We start from the raw sequence: 16,707 nt of genomic DNA, 5'->3' as shown, positions 1-16,707 counted from the left end.
AACATGAAGAATAGTGAAGCGCCAGAGGTGGAGGCGAAAAATACACAATTGTCCTCCTGCGAGTGAAGGTCTCAGCCGGAGCGTGTTTCCCCTCCTAAGTGGGTTGCTTATATCTGGGCCAGGGAGCGCTATTTCTGTGACGCTCACAGCAGGAAGGGGGTCCACTTTAAACCACATCCAGGGACGTGGCGCCGTCTGATCAGACAATAATCAGCAGGACATCAATCCTGTCCTCGGAGAGAAAGAAATGGGTTATGAAGCGGCGGGACTGACAAACCGTCCCGCTTATTGATGTGTGCCGACGGACTGTGGCTGGAAAATTCGCTGGATTGAATCCCAGCAGGGAACGATAAGAGTGAGAGATTGAGACACCCTCTAATGGAGTGGCGTCTGTCCACAGTCCCCCGAGCAATACATCTAAATGCAATCTGGCTTTTTGTTGGAGGAGGAAAAATACAACATCCTCTAATACTACAGTTGTGTAGCGGTGTGTGTTTCCTGTGAACGAGTCGGGCCGCTACACACCGCAAAGGTCAAGTCGCTTTCAAAATGTCCCCCAGTGACCTTTTCAGAACCGATTCTCTGCTCGCACCAGCGATGAGGTTCACCATCACCTCAGGAAGTGGTACTCACAAGCCTCTTTAAGATATTTACACATGCTGGAAGGACATTTACTCATGTACTTATACTTCCTCCACAAGTATATATTAAGCCTTAATGTCAAGCTCCTGGCTGGATCATGTCACAAACTCTCAAATGGATTCATTTTAAATTCCCGCTCGAAGAACAAACGTTGCAGACGAGCGATGACTCTCGTGATTTGACCCGAGCTCGCTCATTCGCACGCAAACGATGCTCACAAACGCACCAGAAACAAGATGCAGGATTTTGTTTTTGTTTTTGTTTTTTGCACGTGCTCAGTAGAACAGAGCAATTCCACACGTTGCTGACGAAGAACCCACTTCCTGTTTGTCAGCTCTGACCACAAATGAATGGTTGAAAACTTAAAATACTTGTAAGAACTTTCTTTGGGGGGTGGAATTAAACTTCTCATCAGTCATCAGCCAAGCATGCAAATATGAACGTTGCTCACAAGAAGGTGAAGAAATGAAAGCTTTAGCGAATGCATTATTCTCTGTATTAATAAGCGATTTGTTGTTCCTGCACCAGGCATCTTTTAATGATAGGAATTCTATTTCTCCGTCCAGACGTCCAAAGTCCTGCCCAACATGAAGGGTCTGCAGGGAGGAACTCTGTTTCTGGCCCACGGGACAGCTGATGGTGACCCCGCCCCCCTTCATCCCTAGCATATCCTATCATTAACGTGCTGTTGTCGTAGTAACTGCTTGTTGTGACGTTGTTTTTCTCCCCACAGCAAACATTCACTTCCAGCACTCAGCAGAGCTCATCAAACACCTGATCAAGATTGGAGCCAACTACACCATGCAGGTAAACGCCACACCTGCCGAGAGGAGGGGCGGGGCTTATTCTGAAACACATCAGCATCACACGATCTTCCATACGTGAATTGTAAAGTTTTTAAAAAGAAAACAACCCAAATATGAGTAAGATGCTGTTTGGCAAAAGTTTGAAACAATATTTCAACACTTTTGTTGTTTTATTTGAACCTATTAATCATTTTCAGACGCACAGAAACACTGAAATGAAGGATTTAAAAAAAAAAAGTTTAAAAAATAACAGTGTTAAAAAAATCCAGGCAGATAGAACTTGAAGCATCCGGTTCTTTGAATTTCCGCCATGAAAGTGCGTGACGCATCTGTGGTGTTGTTTTGGTGACAGATCTACCCAGACGAGGGACACTTCCTGTCAAGACGCAGCCAGATCCAGCTGACTCACTCCTTAATTGGTTACTTTAGAGGGTGTCTCCTCGATGCATCATCATTACTCGACCTACAAGCTGACGACGAGTGAGCGTTGTTACAACTGGAGCTGATGTTTGTGTGTGTGTGTGTGTGTGTGTGTGTGTGTGTGGGCGTATATGCCTGTGGTAGAGCGAGTGTGTTTTATACCTGTAGCACAATATTTGATGAACAAAATGAGCTTCTTCATGATATATCAGTCTAGTTTGTGTTGCTCGTCACCTCGGTAGAGTAAGGCAGCCAGATTTGTAAATGTGTCGTCGAAAGAGAGGCCGAGAGCGACGCGTTTGCGCCTCTTTCGTTCTTTCCCGCCACTGTGAGGTTTTCAAGTTGTGTGAAAATATGTGAGAAACAGGTTGAGAAACGGAAAATGACAGGACAGAACGTTCTGATGCTTCACACTCTCCCCATCAGCAAGATGGAGGTCAGCTGCTGTCAGGGAGCTAACAGCAGCGTAGCATCGCGAGGCACTGCGCGCAAGGTGTGAGTGAAATATTCGGACGCACAAAACAAGTGGAAGAGGATCGATTTCAAATTAAAAGCCTCCGAAATTGAGGATTCAAATCTTTCATTTCTCTAGCTGCCGAATGTCGTGGCAAATTTGGCTGAATAAACTAAAAAAAAAAAAAAGGCCTAATAATAAAGTCTTCTCAAAATTTAAGCTGATTCATGTAATTTACATATTTACGATGGGTGTGAAAATGCTTTTAACATCTAGTTATCAATGCTGTTATTCATAATTTGATCAGTTTGTGTAGGTGGCCCATTTGGTGTAAGTCAAGTAAGAAAAGCATGTATTTGATTTTGACCTTCCAAGGGAAAAAATCCGAGCGCCTTTGCTCAGGAAGATTAAGTTGGGCTTCCATTTAACGTACTGCAAATTTTGCTGAAATTTTCCACAAAAATTTTTTTAAAAAACGGCCCCCCCAAAAAATACAAATTTCTGCTCATTTCCTCCAGCTGCTGATATGCAAACATCAAAAGGTGGTTCATGGGGACAAACACTGAGTTTCTGTGTCCAACAATTAAATCTCTGCATGTCCTTCTTGTGAGTATTTATACTGCAGTCTGAGTTAAATACTCACTACGTTGAGGTGCTTTTTTTTTCCTTTGCGCAAATTTTAATCTGGTAGAAACCTGGCACCTATATATTAGATAAGAAGCAACATTTTGACGTTGGTTATTTCACCTGAAGTAATTTTCTCAGTCCTGACTACAGACTGAAGAAGTTCCATTGAGGTATAAACACATAAATGCAGTATTTTCAGCCTCATTGCTCAAAGTAAATTCCTGAGTGAAACTGATTTTAGAGACGCAGCGACCAGACATCCAATCAAGCAGCTCTAGTTTTCAGCCTTTATTTTGCACGTCTGTCTTCAGTGCTATATTTTGTTGAGTAGAAACCATTTTTTTCTTCTCGCCTCTCTTGTGGGCGTCAGGGTCGGGTTTTAGAACGTCAGGGAGGTTCCGTTGATGACCTGAAGCACTTACACAGCTCTGCCTGTCAGCCTGGCTTGTTTTCTCAGTATTAAATGGATTTCAGTTGCCTTTCAAAGCTTTTTCCGAAGCATCGAGAGTTTGTGTTTCGATGGAAATTACAGCAATTTGATCCGTCAGCGAGACATAAAGTGTGTGAACGCATAACTGATCTTCCAGGATTTGTTACTCTTGAAGCATCTTCTGTCATTTCCGTCATTTAATCTGGACTCAGAAACAAAGCTGTTTATTTTTAATAATTGAAGCTGGAGTCGCGACCCCATGATGTGTAACACGTGTTCAACCATTCAACGACCTGTATTTCCTGCTTTATCAGAATCTGTCTTGTATATTTGTGCAGGGCTGCTGCTTCAGAATAGAGCGGCGCAGGAATGAATCCTGAATCCCGGGGGTTAGCTAGAATACAGCCTGAAATAAGTTCTGTGGTTATTATGAGCTTAAGATGTTCTGTATGTTATTCTGCGTCTTAAAATACATCGGTAAACACAGCACTGGTGAAGTTCTCCACGTTTCATGCAGCTTTTAAACAGCGGTTGCGAACGTGGCTAAACAAGACAACGGAGTTTTCAACAGTTTGGTTTCAGCAGTAACGCAAAGTGGAGATGCTAACTTCCTGTTGGACTACAAAAATACATCATCCCTGCGGCGCCCTGCGTGGTAGCAGGTGGACATAGAGGGTGTTAGTGCTAAAGAGATGTACAGTATCAGTGTTGATAAATGTATTCATTTGGTATTTGATATTTGACTCAATCTTTTTGTTGACGTGGCATTTGAAAAGTTTTGCTGAATTGTTTTTCTCAAGATTTCACTTCTGTGTTTTCACAAAGTTAAAACATCTGCTGCAGTTTCTCCCACGAAGAGCAGATTATCAAACATAATCGCCTGGGATATTCTGGCATAAAATCGTATTTGAACAAATGCTGCATCCATGCAATGTCTGAATATTGAAAGCGTTTCCAAATTCAAATGTTGCTCTTTTTTAGACGGGAAAAAAAAATGATCAGAGAGGTAATTTGTAACGTTACTGGCTGTCTTAGAAGTGTGGACACCGGCGGCAGTTACCATCAACACCATACAACATGAGATGTCATTGCAAAATGCCAATCAGAACATGAAACACTGACTTTTGTCCACCATGTTTCTGTACATTTTAAGGCAACACGTGTTACAAAATCCTCTCCGACCTGCCGAGTTTTTTTTCTCCAGCATCTTCCTGGTCGGAAACTTGTTATTCCGATGACATCACATGAATGCAGCAATAGAAAATGTGATGAAACAAATCTTTTTGCTCCTCTTACACTGTTGTTGTGTTCCTCTCTGAGGACAGAAGCCCTGACTGCTGATGGGAAATCTCCTTCCCTTTCAGAAATGTAGTGAAACTCTCAATCAGCTGCTTCACGTTCGTGTTAGCGAGCAGAGACGTTCTCTATACAGCGGTAGAATATGGGAACACTGGCTGAGAACGTTCTGCGCCGTGATTACGGCCGTGAGGGTGATTCCAGACAATAACTGTCGGCTGCACGCAAGTGCCATTAATCACAGTGATGAATTGTTTTAGCCTTTTAGACAAGAGGAGCCGACACAGACTCAGTGTCTGTACTAAAAACAATCATACTGACATATTTCTGAATTGTTGCCATGCCAACCATTTCTGTAGCTGAGCGTACAGCAACTCTCAATCAATTTAAAGTTGAAGCCCCCCCTCCATCTCGGACCTGAGCTGTGCCGCGCTGCCTAATCTGCCAGCTAAGAAACCCACCCGCTTTCAGCATTTGATGCCACACGGAGTCCAATTTTCAAGAGCAGTATGTGAAGTCATGCTTTATTGGATTATTTCTCTTTGTACTGTGAGGTTTTTCTTCAGGGGGAAACACTGTGGGTGAGGGGTGAATTCAGCTTATTGTATTTTTTTGGCTGTTTTAATATTAAAGAATGAAGATCAAGCAATTTCTGAGTCTTGATTTATGGTTGCAAGTTTTTGAAGAGTTTGTCTTTGAAGTCGGAACGTTAAACTCATTTGTATTCCTCTCTTGCTCTGCTGTTGCTTCCAACCAGATTTTTCTTGAGTCTTATGCACAGTTGCTTCACTAATCATGTTTTAATTAAATCCTTCATAAATGTGCGCGTTAAACAGTCATGTTGCCTTCCAATGGAACAGGCCGTCCAACAATACTCACATTTTCCAAATTTACGGTCCTTTTGACCAAATTTTCAGAAATTCTGCTAAAGAAAATGTTGATTAATTCAGCCCTGACCAGCAGGTGATTGAAGTTCATCTTCATGTATTCTGTTTCCACCACATTATCTTTTATTGATGCACCAACTTTTCCACTTCCACCTTCAGCAAGTGTTAAAACTTGTGCTGTATTTACAGACTTATTTCGACTTTGAGTTTTTCTACTCAAGTTTTGTCTTTTTTTACGTGCAAAATGAAAATACGACAAATGAAGAGCTGGATGGAAACACATCTACAGACTGAGACCGCAAATCGTCATCAACTAATGATCTAACAAGAACCAGGTGTGAGAACACGAAGAACAAGGCTTTGGCTGACAAGGACTGATTAACAGATGAGACGCACGCACGCGCGCGCACAGAAAAGGAAGCCAGGAAGTGAAGCAATTACAGATACGCAAGGGAATTACATTTCAAAGTAAAACAGGAACGAAATCATCTTCATCAAGTGTCTGAAGCGCCGGCTGTTTGCAGGCTGCATGCACAGCTACAATAAGATGCTAAAAGACTTGTGGTCATTCTTTTAGAGAACCTTTACTTTACCTGATAATGCATTGTTGTGACCTCTGCCATTTCTGAAAGTCACACAACCAGCGAGCTATCGAAATGTTCACTTCCCGAGTTTTGAAAACTGCAAGATAATAAAAAAAAAAAATCAAGTCAGCCAAAACCATTTTAACCTTCCCAGTCACATAAAACATCTCCCAAATGGATGGAAGCTCCACCCGCCTGCTGCTCACTCCAGTTTTTTTTTTTTTTTTAATCTTCAACTTACATTTCCGACACGCTCTCTGGCAGCTATTTCCTGTTTCCTGGTTTGGCAAAAATGCAAAAACTTGACCAGCATGTAGGATGAGAGTAAACTAGGGGGAGGGATGCATGCCTGATCAGTCGTTCATCTACCTCTCCTGATTATACTGTACATAAATGTCTATTCATATCACTCAGCTGCTGAGACAGAGAGCAGCCGCTGTTGGCAGCAGTTTTACTTCCATTTATTTTTAAGAACAAAATGTGAAATTTGCTCTGCCGTGCCAACATAATGCTGCAGCTTAATGAAATAGGGCCAAAAACATTTATCTTTTCCTCCGTCCTCCACGACCTTTATAAATCCCCTGTCCACGCCGCCTAGTCTCTGCTCAAATTGTGCCTTAATTACATCAAACCAATTACAGAGCCAATATGAAGGTCTCGTCCACAGAGGAGGAAAAGAAAAAGCTCCACCAGCAGCTTCAGACACTTTGAAGTATCTGCTGTTGCATTTGATTTTAGACCTAAAACTGTAAATATGTCTGTCTCTGGTGGTTCTGCAGAGAAAAATCTATAAAGAGAGGAGAGACTTTTATTCTGCAGCAAGAATCCATCATCGCGCTGCAATGTCAGAGCATTCATGCCAGAGATTTAAAAAGGAATTACAGCAACAACTTGTGGCTTTAAAATCATTATCAGCTAATAATGTCTCTTGTGGGAATAAATAATATCCCGTAACTGATGGCCAAATAAAAGAAAAGTGATGTCAAAGATCACAAGTGGTCACGTATGTGGGGTTTAGGGGTACGGCAACTTTGTGGTGACCCAAGTGTTGGACCCCGCATGTGCAGATGTCTGTTTTAGGGGTAACAGGTTGGGTGAAGGGTTTTTGAAAGCCGCATGTCATTGTGGAGTCATGTAAAACAAGAGTGGCTTCATCTCCTCTCACAGTGACACCACACTGCCATCTTGTGGTCAACTGCCTACAGTTCACCCAAGTGTGTGAAACAAAACTTCAGCTTTTCTGTCAATGCAGCCAATTCAACAAAAGTGCAGTTGATTACAGAAGAAAATTCTGTAGAGCGTAGAAAGACAAATGTTGCTAATAACTGCTTATATGGTTCATAAAAAAGCAACTACAACAGACAAACAAGAGAAACTAGTGTAAACAGCTTTATTTAGAAAAGGTAAAGACATTCTCCCTCAATGGAGAGTTATTTTTCATTAAAACCAAACACCATGGGATTGAGCTTCGACAACCTGCTGCTCAGCAGTAGCGTGTGTGTAGTAGCAGACAACATGCTAGTCGTCAAACGATCTGCACATGGTTTCGTCTGCAGATTTAGAAGCTGACTGTACGGCATCAAACTGAAGCAAGAAATAATCTTCACCCTTTCTCTAATACTGCTCTGTGTTTTAGTACTCCTCGCCTTCTTCCTCATCTTCGTACGAGTCGACGCCCACCTCCTCGTAATCCTTCTCCAGGGCGGCCATGTCCTCTCTGGCCTCTGAGAACTCACCCTCCTCCATCCCTTCGCCAACATACCAGTGCACAAATGCCCTCTTGGCGTACATCAGGTCGAACTTGTGGTCAAGCCGAGCCCAGGCCTCGGCGATGGCGGTGGTGTTGCTCAGCATGCACACGGCCCTCTGCACCTTGGCCAGGTCTCCTCCAGGAACCACGGTTGGGGGCTGGTAGTTGATGCCCACCTTGAAGCCAGTAGGACACCAGTCCACAAACTGGATGGAGCGCTTGGTTTTGATGTTACCAATAGCCGTGTTGACGTCTTTGGGAACTACGTTGCCACGATACAGGAGGCAGCACGCCATGTACTTGCCGTGGCGAGGGTCACACTTCACCATCTGGTTGGCGGGCTCGAAGCAGGCATTGGTGATCTCAGCCACCGTCAACTGCTCATGGTAGGCCTTCTCAGCTGAGATGACAGGGGCGTAGGTGGCCAGGGGGAAGTGGATACGAGGGTAGGGCACCAAGTTGGTCTGGAACTCCGTCAGGTCCACGTTCAAAGCTCCATCAAAGCGCAGAGAGGCGGTGATGGAGGAGACGATCTGGCTGATCAACCTGTTGAGGTTGGTGTACGAGGGGCGCTCGATGTCCAGGTTCCTGCGGCAGATGTCATAGATGGCCTCGTTGTCCACCATGAAGGCGCAGTCGGAGTGCTCCAGGGTGGTGTGGGTGGTCAGGATGGAGTTGTAGGGCTCCACCACAGCTGTAGACACCTGGGGGGCCGGGTAGATGGCAAACTCCAGCTTGGACTTCTTGCCAAAGTCTACTGAGAGTCGCTCCATCAACAGGGAGGTGAAGCCGGAGCCGGTTCCTCCTCCGAAGGAATGAAAGACCAGGAAGCCTTGCAGACCTGTGCACTGGTCGGACTGGAGGAGAAAAGTTGAATTTAGGAAGAACATTAACAAACATTCAAGACTGACCTGATGACAAGGGAATAATCTCCAATAACAGGTTCCCTTACTAGTTTGCGGATCCTGTCCAGAACATTATCAATGTGTTCCTTTCCCACAGTGTAGTGACCACGGGCGTAGTTGTTGGCAGCATCTTCCTTCCCTGAGATCAGCTGCTCAGGGTGGAAGAGCTGGCGGTACGTCCCTGTACGAACCTCATCTGAAAGAGGACCGGACATCATTTCAAAGCACGTTATTACGGGGGAAGTTTCCTTTTCAAGTCTTCTACACAGAGTTGCCCTACAAGAAAAGTTGGTTCTTAGCTTCAAACAGAGGGCACTGCTCCCTCAGCGGCTCCCAACTCTGAATACCAGCCCAGTCTTTAGAAGTCCTCACCAATAACCGTCGGCTCCAGGTCGACGAAGATGGCCCGGGGAACATACTTCCCGGTGCCGGTCTCACTGAAGAAGGTGGTAAAGGAGTCATCGCAGACCCCAGCGGTCTTTTCACTGGGCATCTGGCCGTCTGGCTGGATTCCGTGTTCCAGGCAGTACAGCTCCCAGCAGGTGTTGCCCATCTGGACACCGGCCTGGCCCACGTGGATAGAAATACACTCACGCTGTGGCGGAAGAAAAGATTTCAGACAGGGATGTTTATACTGCAGGCGACTCCCAACAAGGAAGATTCTTATTTAGATGATTATTATGTCTTTATCTGATTGATGCCCTGGACAAGCATCTCGCCACAAGAAATAGAATGTATTATCAAAAGGTTTTAAATTCAGTTCTTTATGCTTGTGTGGAATCGTCGACTTTAATTATAGAAGAATCTATTATTTCTAAAACGTGTAAATACCATGGATAAGGAGGACTAACAGTTATCAAGACTCCATTCTCGACAATTTAAAATCCATTTTAGAAAATGATTGAAAAAAATGTGTTTCGTAATTAACTAAATTAAATGTTTCAAAGAAAAGTAATTAGTGGTCTATCAAAATGTCCTCAGAGCGTTGAAAGACCCTCAAAGACCCTTGAGAATGTTTGGGACCGAGTTGTGGATATTTGTTCTTGGGACATTTCTTCTGTCTGTGGATGATGATGGAGTGGAACTGAGTGTTTTCCATTGGTTTGCTGCTAAAAGTCAAATCAACCATTTAGTCAATCAAGTTTGAAAACACAAACTGTGTATGGCGAGTATCTGACCAGCCGTTTCAGGTGCTAATCACACTCTGTCCTGCAGAAAATGAAAGTTTTGTAAAACAGCTGGAGTTGAGACCTTATCTTAAATGTTCAAAAGCTTCTAAATTGCTTGCACCGAAATCTGATTCCAGCGTTGACCCATGTCCACTTCAACGTGTCAAAGAACAGCGCAACATTTTCAGACATCCTTGTGAGTAGGAAATAACAGTTCAGCTCCTTCGTCACTGATCTAAATAAGCGAGCAGCAGTAATTAGCACAGTCCTGTCAGAGCGCCTACAGGGGCCAAAGTACTTCCACACCCTGCTCAAGTATGTCTGTAAAAGATGCGGGTGGGAGGGGCCAGCATGCTCGCAACAGGAACAAGTTTGGACTCATTTGCGCGAGAAACTCAGCCAGAGGCACTTAAACCTTTTCCTCACCTGAAAAATGTAATTCAAAGTGTTTGTGGATTATTGAGTTCATGACTGGAGACAGAAAACTTGGATTTTATACTGACAATGCACTTGAAACTCGTGCACTTGTTGTTAGTTGGTCCTCATTAGCATCAAGCTAAAAATATCTGGCTGGTGTGTTTTTTTATTTCTGGAGTCGTCAAGAAGTCATGCATCTTTGTGAGTCCAACCCACCTGAAACTGAAGCCCCGAATACTCCTTTTAAGTGGAGTAGCACTTGAAAGCAGGAGGAATCCCAACTGTTCATGCCTTTCTTTAAAAAAAGCAGCATTTTTGAGGATGAAATGATCCATTAACCCCAAATTTAGGGCTCTTTCTTTGAACGGGTGACAGCAGCAGTTAGTCTGTCAACACAGGCTGGCTGTTACTGCAAAAACGAGAACACCAACAACCTCATAGCTGCTGCAGGACCCATGTTACCTCTGCAACTGTGACTAGATTTATATCCATAAACTTCTATATCGCTGATGTCATTTTCCAATGGAACTCATGAGTCACTGAAACATTTGTGTTGTGACATTCCTGTGCTGCGCGCCTAAAAGCATCCCAACAATACAGCTCTTTGTGTTTTTCTAGTGTGCCAACTCCCATGTCATGGGGAGAGGGGGGGCTGGACCACTGCAGCGGCCTCAGATCAGCTGTTTCTTTCAGCTTTTGTTCAGTTTTGTCATCCACTTCACTTCTATATTTCTTGCAACACCGATAAAAGAAGGAGCGGCCGCGGGAGTCCGCTGGTATGGCGACGACAGCAAGCTCAGGAAATGGCTATTTTGAGAGTGTCACTCATGCATGCTGCCCACACACACACACACACACACACTGCATTCATCAAACTGCAAAATATTTGTTGAATATTTTCTGAATACTCTGCTGTGTTTATTCAAGCTTTTACACATGTAGTTTAGATGCAGGAAAGTAACAACATATGTGCAGGATCACTTCACGTTTACAAGGCATGCGGCCTGCAAACACTTCCGACATAGCCGGGGGGGGGAGGGGTATCTGCTTCCTGGATCTCGTCCTGACGTCATTTTTGACGCCGTGCTGGAAGAGCAAACACATCCAAGCATTGTACGACAAGACACAACGTCAACATTACTCTGAAATCTAGATCCTAACCCTGCAAATGTGACGCTGAAGAATCAACCACGAGACGCTCAAATCTCCAGCGAAACCCAGAGAAGAGCAACTCACTCATGTCCCATGCAACAGCCTTGAGCCCTGTGTGTGTCTCTGCTTTCCCAACAAGCAGGAAATGTTACAACACACTCAGTTTGCGCCAAAAGTCAGAAGGGGGAGGTCATTGTCCCGGACTAGTGCCGAAGAATGAACCTAAGACTCTTTAGCTCCGGTTGGCTTCTGACTAATGTTGATCCAAGGCTTAAAAGCTTTATTGTCATGAGCCTCAAATATGCTGGTTATGTGAGGTTTTCGAGCGTCCGTAACCTTGAGTGGCACCTCAGGTCTGTACTGACAGGAATTCAGCAGCTTATCAGCCGACGAGGCACAAATAGAAAATGTAAAAGCGGCCTGCTGGAGCCACATCAGCATTCCCAACCAGCCAAGCGGGCAAACAAGAGCGGCCTCCAGACAGTCCTCCAGCCCCCCAGATGGAAACATTTAACCTTTACTAGAGCTGCTGGAGCTGCATGTGTGTTTCCACTCATCCGCTGTCTGTTTTTGTTCTATTTCAAGCTTGTCCGTGGGTGATTTTGGCTGCGGTGAAATATATTCCAGAGATAGAAACAAGTTTAGGCTCATAAGATAAACACACATAACTCAGACAAGATGAGATAAAACACACGACATCTGCAGTAAAAGTAGGTCTCAGAGGGGACTTGCAAGTGTGTGTTGTGCTGAGAAAAACTCACCATTCTGCTCTTCTGATTGTCCTTTTGAAAGAAGAAGAAGCTCAAACTTGTTGGCTCTCACAGTGCACCTATAATGAGATCTCTGTGAGTGAAGTCCCATCAGTGTGAGACACACACACACTCGCTTTTATAACCATTACTGGGGGCGGACAGGAAGGGGGAGGAGCCAACAACTGCTGCAGTTTGTACAGTTTGTACACTGTCAAATAGTTTTCTTCCTGCAGTGGGAGACAACTTCCTTTTTGGCCTTTTCAAGCTAAAAGCAACACCAAACTCATGAATAAACATTATTCTGGTGATTGGAAATACTTGATAACATTAAAAAGCTTCATGTGCATTTTTATTGAACTTTGTTTATTTCATTGTTTTTCCTCCACCACCCTCAACTCTCTTGGCAGGTTGGATGTGTCTTTATTTATTCATTCTTACTTGCTGGAACAGTGGGAATATGTCACTTTAAGTTGCAACTACACAAATAGCCACTAGATGGCGACATCATCATTTTGATTTTGTTAAATGTGGAAGAGGGAAGTGCAGATCTCACAGTCCCTCCTGATTATCGAAGCTAAATCAGTTATTTTAGGTATAAATGTCACTGATTATTTAATCGCAGTGTCTTTCGAACCATTTATTGTGGCTTTATTTTAGTATCAGTCTGAAGCAAGCCTGACTCATATCTTTAGGCATTTTCATATTTATAGAATTTATGAATTTGGATCAGATTGGCACGTAGAGATCAGCCAGCAGGGATGTTCTGAAGCATCATTTTAAAAGAAGCCTTGGTATGATTCAGTTTTCAGCTCACAAACTTGTAGACTTCACCTGTCCATCACTCTTTGGAGGAATGCAGCGGCCTGATGGAGCTCCTCGTCGCACCAGGCCTTCGTCTCTGGATGTAAACGTCCTCATAATCCTCAAACAAACCCTCAAAGTCTGCGGGAGCCTGCAGCTTCATCCCCTGAAACTGCTCATTCCTCTTCAAACGCTCCCCAAAGCATCTTTTAGGAGAGAGGAGATATAGTTGCCGATGGACGGATAATGGAGATCTGTTTCAAGTCTTGTTTTGTCTGCCTCCCTACGGAGGTCCACACATGACGTCCTCCTCAGTGGTGAGACTGTAAACTATTTCTTTTTGGATATCTGTCAATAAAGTGTGTTTTCCCCCCTCAAGATTCTTCATGTATCTGCACTAAAAAGTCTTTCAGGAGCTGGTAGATGCCACCTCCATTTCTCAGTGTGCTGTTTGGTTTCTTCCCCCTGATGCAGACAGCTTTCGCTGGAGGGAAATGTCCTGTAAAAAATCTGAGCGGCAATGCTGTGCCACATGTTCGAGGGGAATATTTATACTGCATTTATGGATGTAAAATCATTTAAATTCAGACAATCAACACAGCAAGTGCATAGCAAATGAAATTATGGGTGTATGTGAATATTCAAACGAGAGGGGAACTTCCTCAACAGTAACGCTTTCACAGCAATTTTATTTGGATCATTAAAAAGGTGAAGTCATGACAAAATTACATTCAAGACATTTTCCCAGGCTGGATCTACGTATTCGTGGCATCAAATACAGTTTGCACCCCCCCACCCCCCCGTCATACCTGCAGTAAATCTTCCAGCCACAACATTTGAAGTATTTACTGATTACTTTCAGATTTCAGGCTTGGTTCACCAAAGACCTTGTTAAAGGCTTTTAATCCAGAAGACTTCAATATGACATTTGTCTCTGGGTTTTAGGACCCGGAAGATTCAGGAGCCAATGATTCCGTTTCCAAGTACACTCGACCGACGAGAGCAGTGCTTCAGGATTTATTTATACGACCAGAATGTAGAGCAACAAACCTTGAATCAAGGTAATGAAAGGTTCCTCAGGCAAGACTCAACGGTGGGATCGAAGTCCCAGACTGAGAGGAACACGTGCTGCCACCGAGTGACGGCTGAAAACACTGAGGTTCCATTTGCCATCAGACAAATCATATCAACTCAAGTAAAATCCCCAAATATCTGTCAATAATTAACTTCAGCTAAAGTGGAATATTTCAGGCATCGCTTGGGATTATTTAGGTTGAAATAATCCAAGCTGCTGATTCAAGTGTTTGGACGGCGGCTCGTCCTGTTAGCTCAGTGAGGCGGAGGCTCCCTGAAGGACATCAACTAATCCTTCCAATTATTGTTGACGAGAAGATTCCCAGCACAAGTGGACACTTGAAGCTCGCTTGGATACAGAATCCACTGATTAGTTTCCTTAACTAATGAAGAGCTCAGTCATACACAACTCTGTTGGTGTTTGACTTTTGTTATAATCAATCAATCTAGTTGGTGATCATTTGATCGGCACATTAAATAAAGGGTTTTACTACTTCCTCTGTCATGATGGTCATGATCATGATGGCGGTGCGGAGGAAGGAGGACCGAAACGCAAAGAGTTTTTTTTTTTTGTGGAAAACGAACCAAAACAAACCAAGGATTTGAGGTACAATCAGCAGCAACGCTGACCACCATCGTGAAGTACTACTGCAGTAACGAGAAAACCAGCAACAGGTGGGGGACGAGGAGGGGGAGGAGATTCATGACTGCTAGAACGAAGGTGAGCAGCAAAAAAAAAAAGGAGGCAAGAAGGAGGAAGTAGCCAACGAAGAACACGAGGGATGATATTTCAAAAATATCTGCACTCCGGCTCCATCGGGACGTTTTATGATTAAATAAATAGTGCAGTTGGTGATTTATCTCTTCGCCGGGATGCACCCATCACCTTTGCCTGCCATTAATTATAATTACAGCTGCCATCTACGCACCTGATCAGTAATCTATATTAATCTGTAATGGATTACATGAAAGCAAATCCGTCAGCAGCGGTCTTGATGCTCAGGGTCTCTGGGCGGCTGGTGATAAGGGTTAAGCTGTATTGAAGCCGGATGGATGCAGAGATCAAAGTGGCCTGGGAAAGTCGAGCTCTTGAGATGAAATATTTGATGCTCCTGCGCGGCACCAACCAGCCTGAGGGCCACCAGGTTTCAGGAGTCCCAAAAAACAGCCTGTTTCTGGGGCACGTTTGGGTATTTTTTGACAATCGGGAAGAGCTCGGAGGGGGGAGGATGATCCCGCGGTCTTGCCGACTATTCTCCCGACATGTAGTTTAACATCGAATGTGGTGTCACTTTGATGTTTGGAGTGTATAGATACACAAATCTTGCACTTGGCACGGAGCGGACTTGAAGCGCGACACACTCATAGCCAAGAATGTTTGTGGAACCACAGGTGGAATTCCATTTAATTACAAACCCACGAGTGAAGAAAGATTCCCTTCCTGCAGGTTCCACGACAAATATTCACATCAGCACAGGAATCCTGGAAGCTCAGTAAATATGATTTCCCTGGAAGGGAAGGGAGATGCAACTGCCACTTGTAGGAGGGCAGACGTTGAGCTACAGCCTAGTCGGCTCGGACGACTTCAGAAAGCAGCTGCTCAAGGCCAGTGAATGATTAAAGGGGGGATATTATGAAAAAGTCACTTTTCAGTACTTGTGATAATATATCATCCACGTGTGGGTCTCGGATGTGTAATAATAACAGACATCTTAAAGCGTGCGAGCTTTTCTTGTGAGTCAACACGCCGCTTTGATGTGAAGCCCCTTGACGCATCATAAGAGGCTTCATTGATGTTGTAACTGCCTCTAAAGCTTTGTTTGTGCATGTTCCAGCCAAGGGTTTTATCTCGGGTAGTCCTGGGATACAGACACCTTCGCTGGGGTCGCAGTCATCACCGTGAGGCAGCTTTACAACTTTTGCGCTGATCGTTCCGAGCGCAGGACTCACCCCTGGCGCGACCTTTACCAGCGCCGTTTTCAGGGGAGAGAAATAAGCACCTGTCTGGATGGGAGACGGTTCTGAAAGCACGCCAGACGGAGCTTAACGCTGCTTGAAGCAAATTCAAAGTGTACGAACAACTGTACTTCCTCGGAGAGGGAAACCGGCCGTTGGAATTTGACTAGCAAGCTCCTGCAGTAGAGAACCGTCTGGGATGTCATGATGATGTAATTGCTGGTATGTCAATCACAACAATAATCTACTATAATATTCTGGAGGTATTTTCTGAGTCCATGGCATAGACCTTAATGATCCATTCCCACAACATCGACATGTTGTACTTCTACTGTGAAAAATCTGATATTGTATTCTCTCCACCTGTCAATCACCATCATCATCAGAATAAATTGGATGTTTCCCCGATAATATTATTGATTCATTTCTATCTCAGCCAGCCACACTGGAGCATCGAGCCGACGCCACTATTGATCCGCCGCCCTATTAAAACCTCCTTGGGAGCATCATCCTTTTTTTTTTATGAGCCCCTCTTTTTTTTTTTTTCAAATCATAAAATCGACATCTTTGTGTCTGATAGAAGAG

At 44.1% G+C, this 16,707-nt stretch overlaps 2 protein-coding genes across 7 annotated transcripts in view; one reads left to right on the top strand and one right to left on the bottom strand.

Annotated features, from left to right (window-relative positions):
• LOC147272809 (inactive dipeptidyl peptidase 10-like) overlaps nucleotides 1-5,324 on the top strand; it is a 48,989-nt gene extending 43,665 nt beyond the window's left edge. For all 6 annotated transcript variants that reach the window (XM_086201744.1, XM_086201772.1, XM_086201781.1 and 3 more), the window contains exons 25-27: nucleotides 1,209-1,281; nucleotides 1,376-1,449; nucleotides 1,801-5,324. In XM_086201744.1, coding sequence (XP_086057870.1) covers nucleotides 1,209-1,281; nucleotides 1,376-1,449; nucleotides 1,801-1,932 — 279 coding nt within the window. In that variant the 3' untranslated portion in view covers nucleotides 1,933-5,324. The remainder of the gene's footprint in view (nucleotides 1-1,208; nucleotides 1,282-1,375; nucleotides 1,450-1,800) is intronic.
• Nucleotides 5,325-7,529: 2,205 nt separating this feature from the next.
• Nucleotides 7,530-12,462, bottom strand: LOC147272808 (tubulin alpha chain-like). Its single transcript, XM_086201732.1, has 4 exons — nucleotides 12,301-12,462; nucleotides 9,174-9,396; nucleotides 8,849-8,997; nucleotides 7,530-8,753 (listed from the first exon to the last, which is right to left on the bottom strand). The coding sequence occupies exons 1-4, from the start codon at nucleotides 12,301-12,303 to the stop codon at nucleotides 7,779-7,781; spliced, it is 1,350 nt and encodes a 449-aa protein (XP_086057858.1). The 5' UTR covers nucleotides 12,304-12,462; the 3' UTR covers nucleotides 7,530-7,778.
• Nucleotides 12,463-16,707: the final 4,245 nt, after the last annotated feature.

This window comes from Aulostomus chinensis, chromosome 1, assembly GCF_037954235.1.
Source record: "Aulostomus chinensis isolate RoL2024-O1b breed Wild chromosome 1, RoL_Achi_v1.0, whole genome shotgun sequence".
Taxonomy (NCBI): domain Eukaryota; kingdom Metazoa; phylum Chordata; class Actinopteri; order Syngnathiformes; family Aulostomidae; genus Aulostomus; species Aulostomus chinensis.
This window is presented reverse-complemented; position numbering and strand designations above follow the sequence as displayed.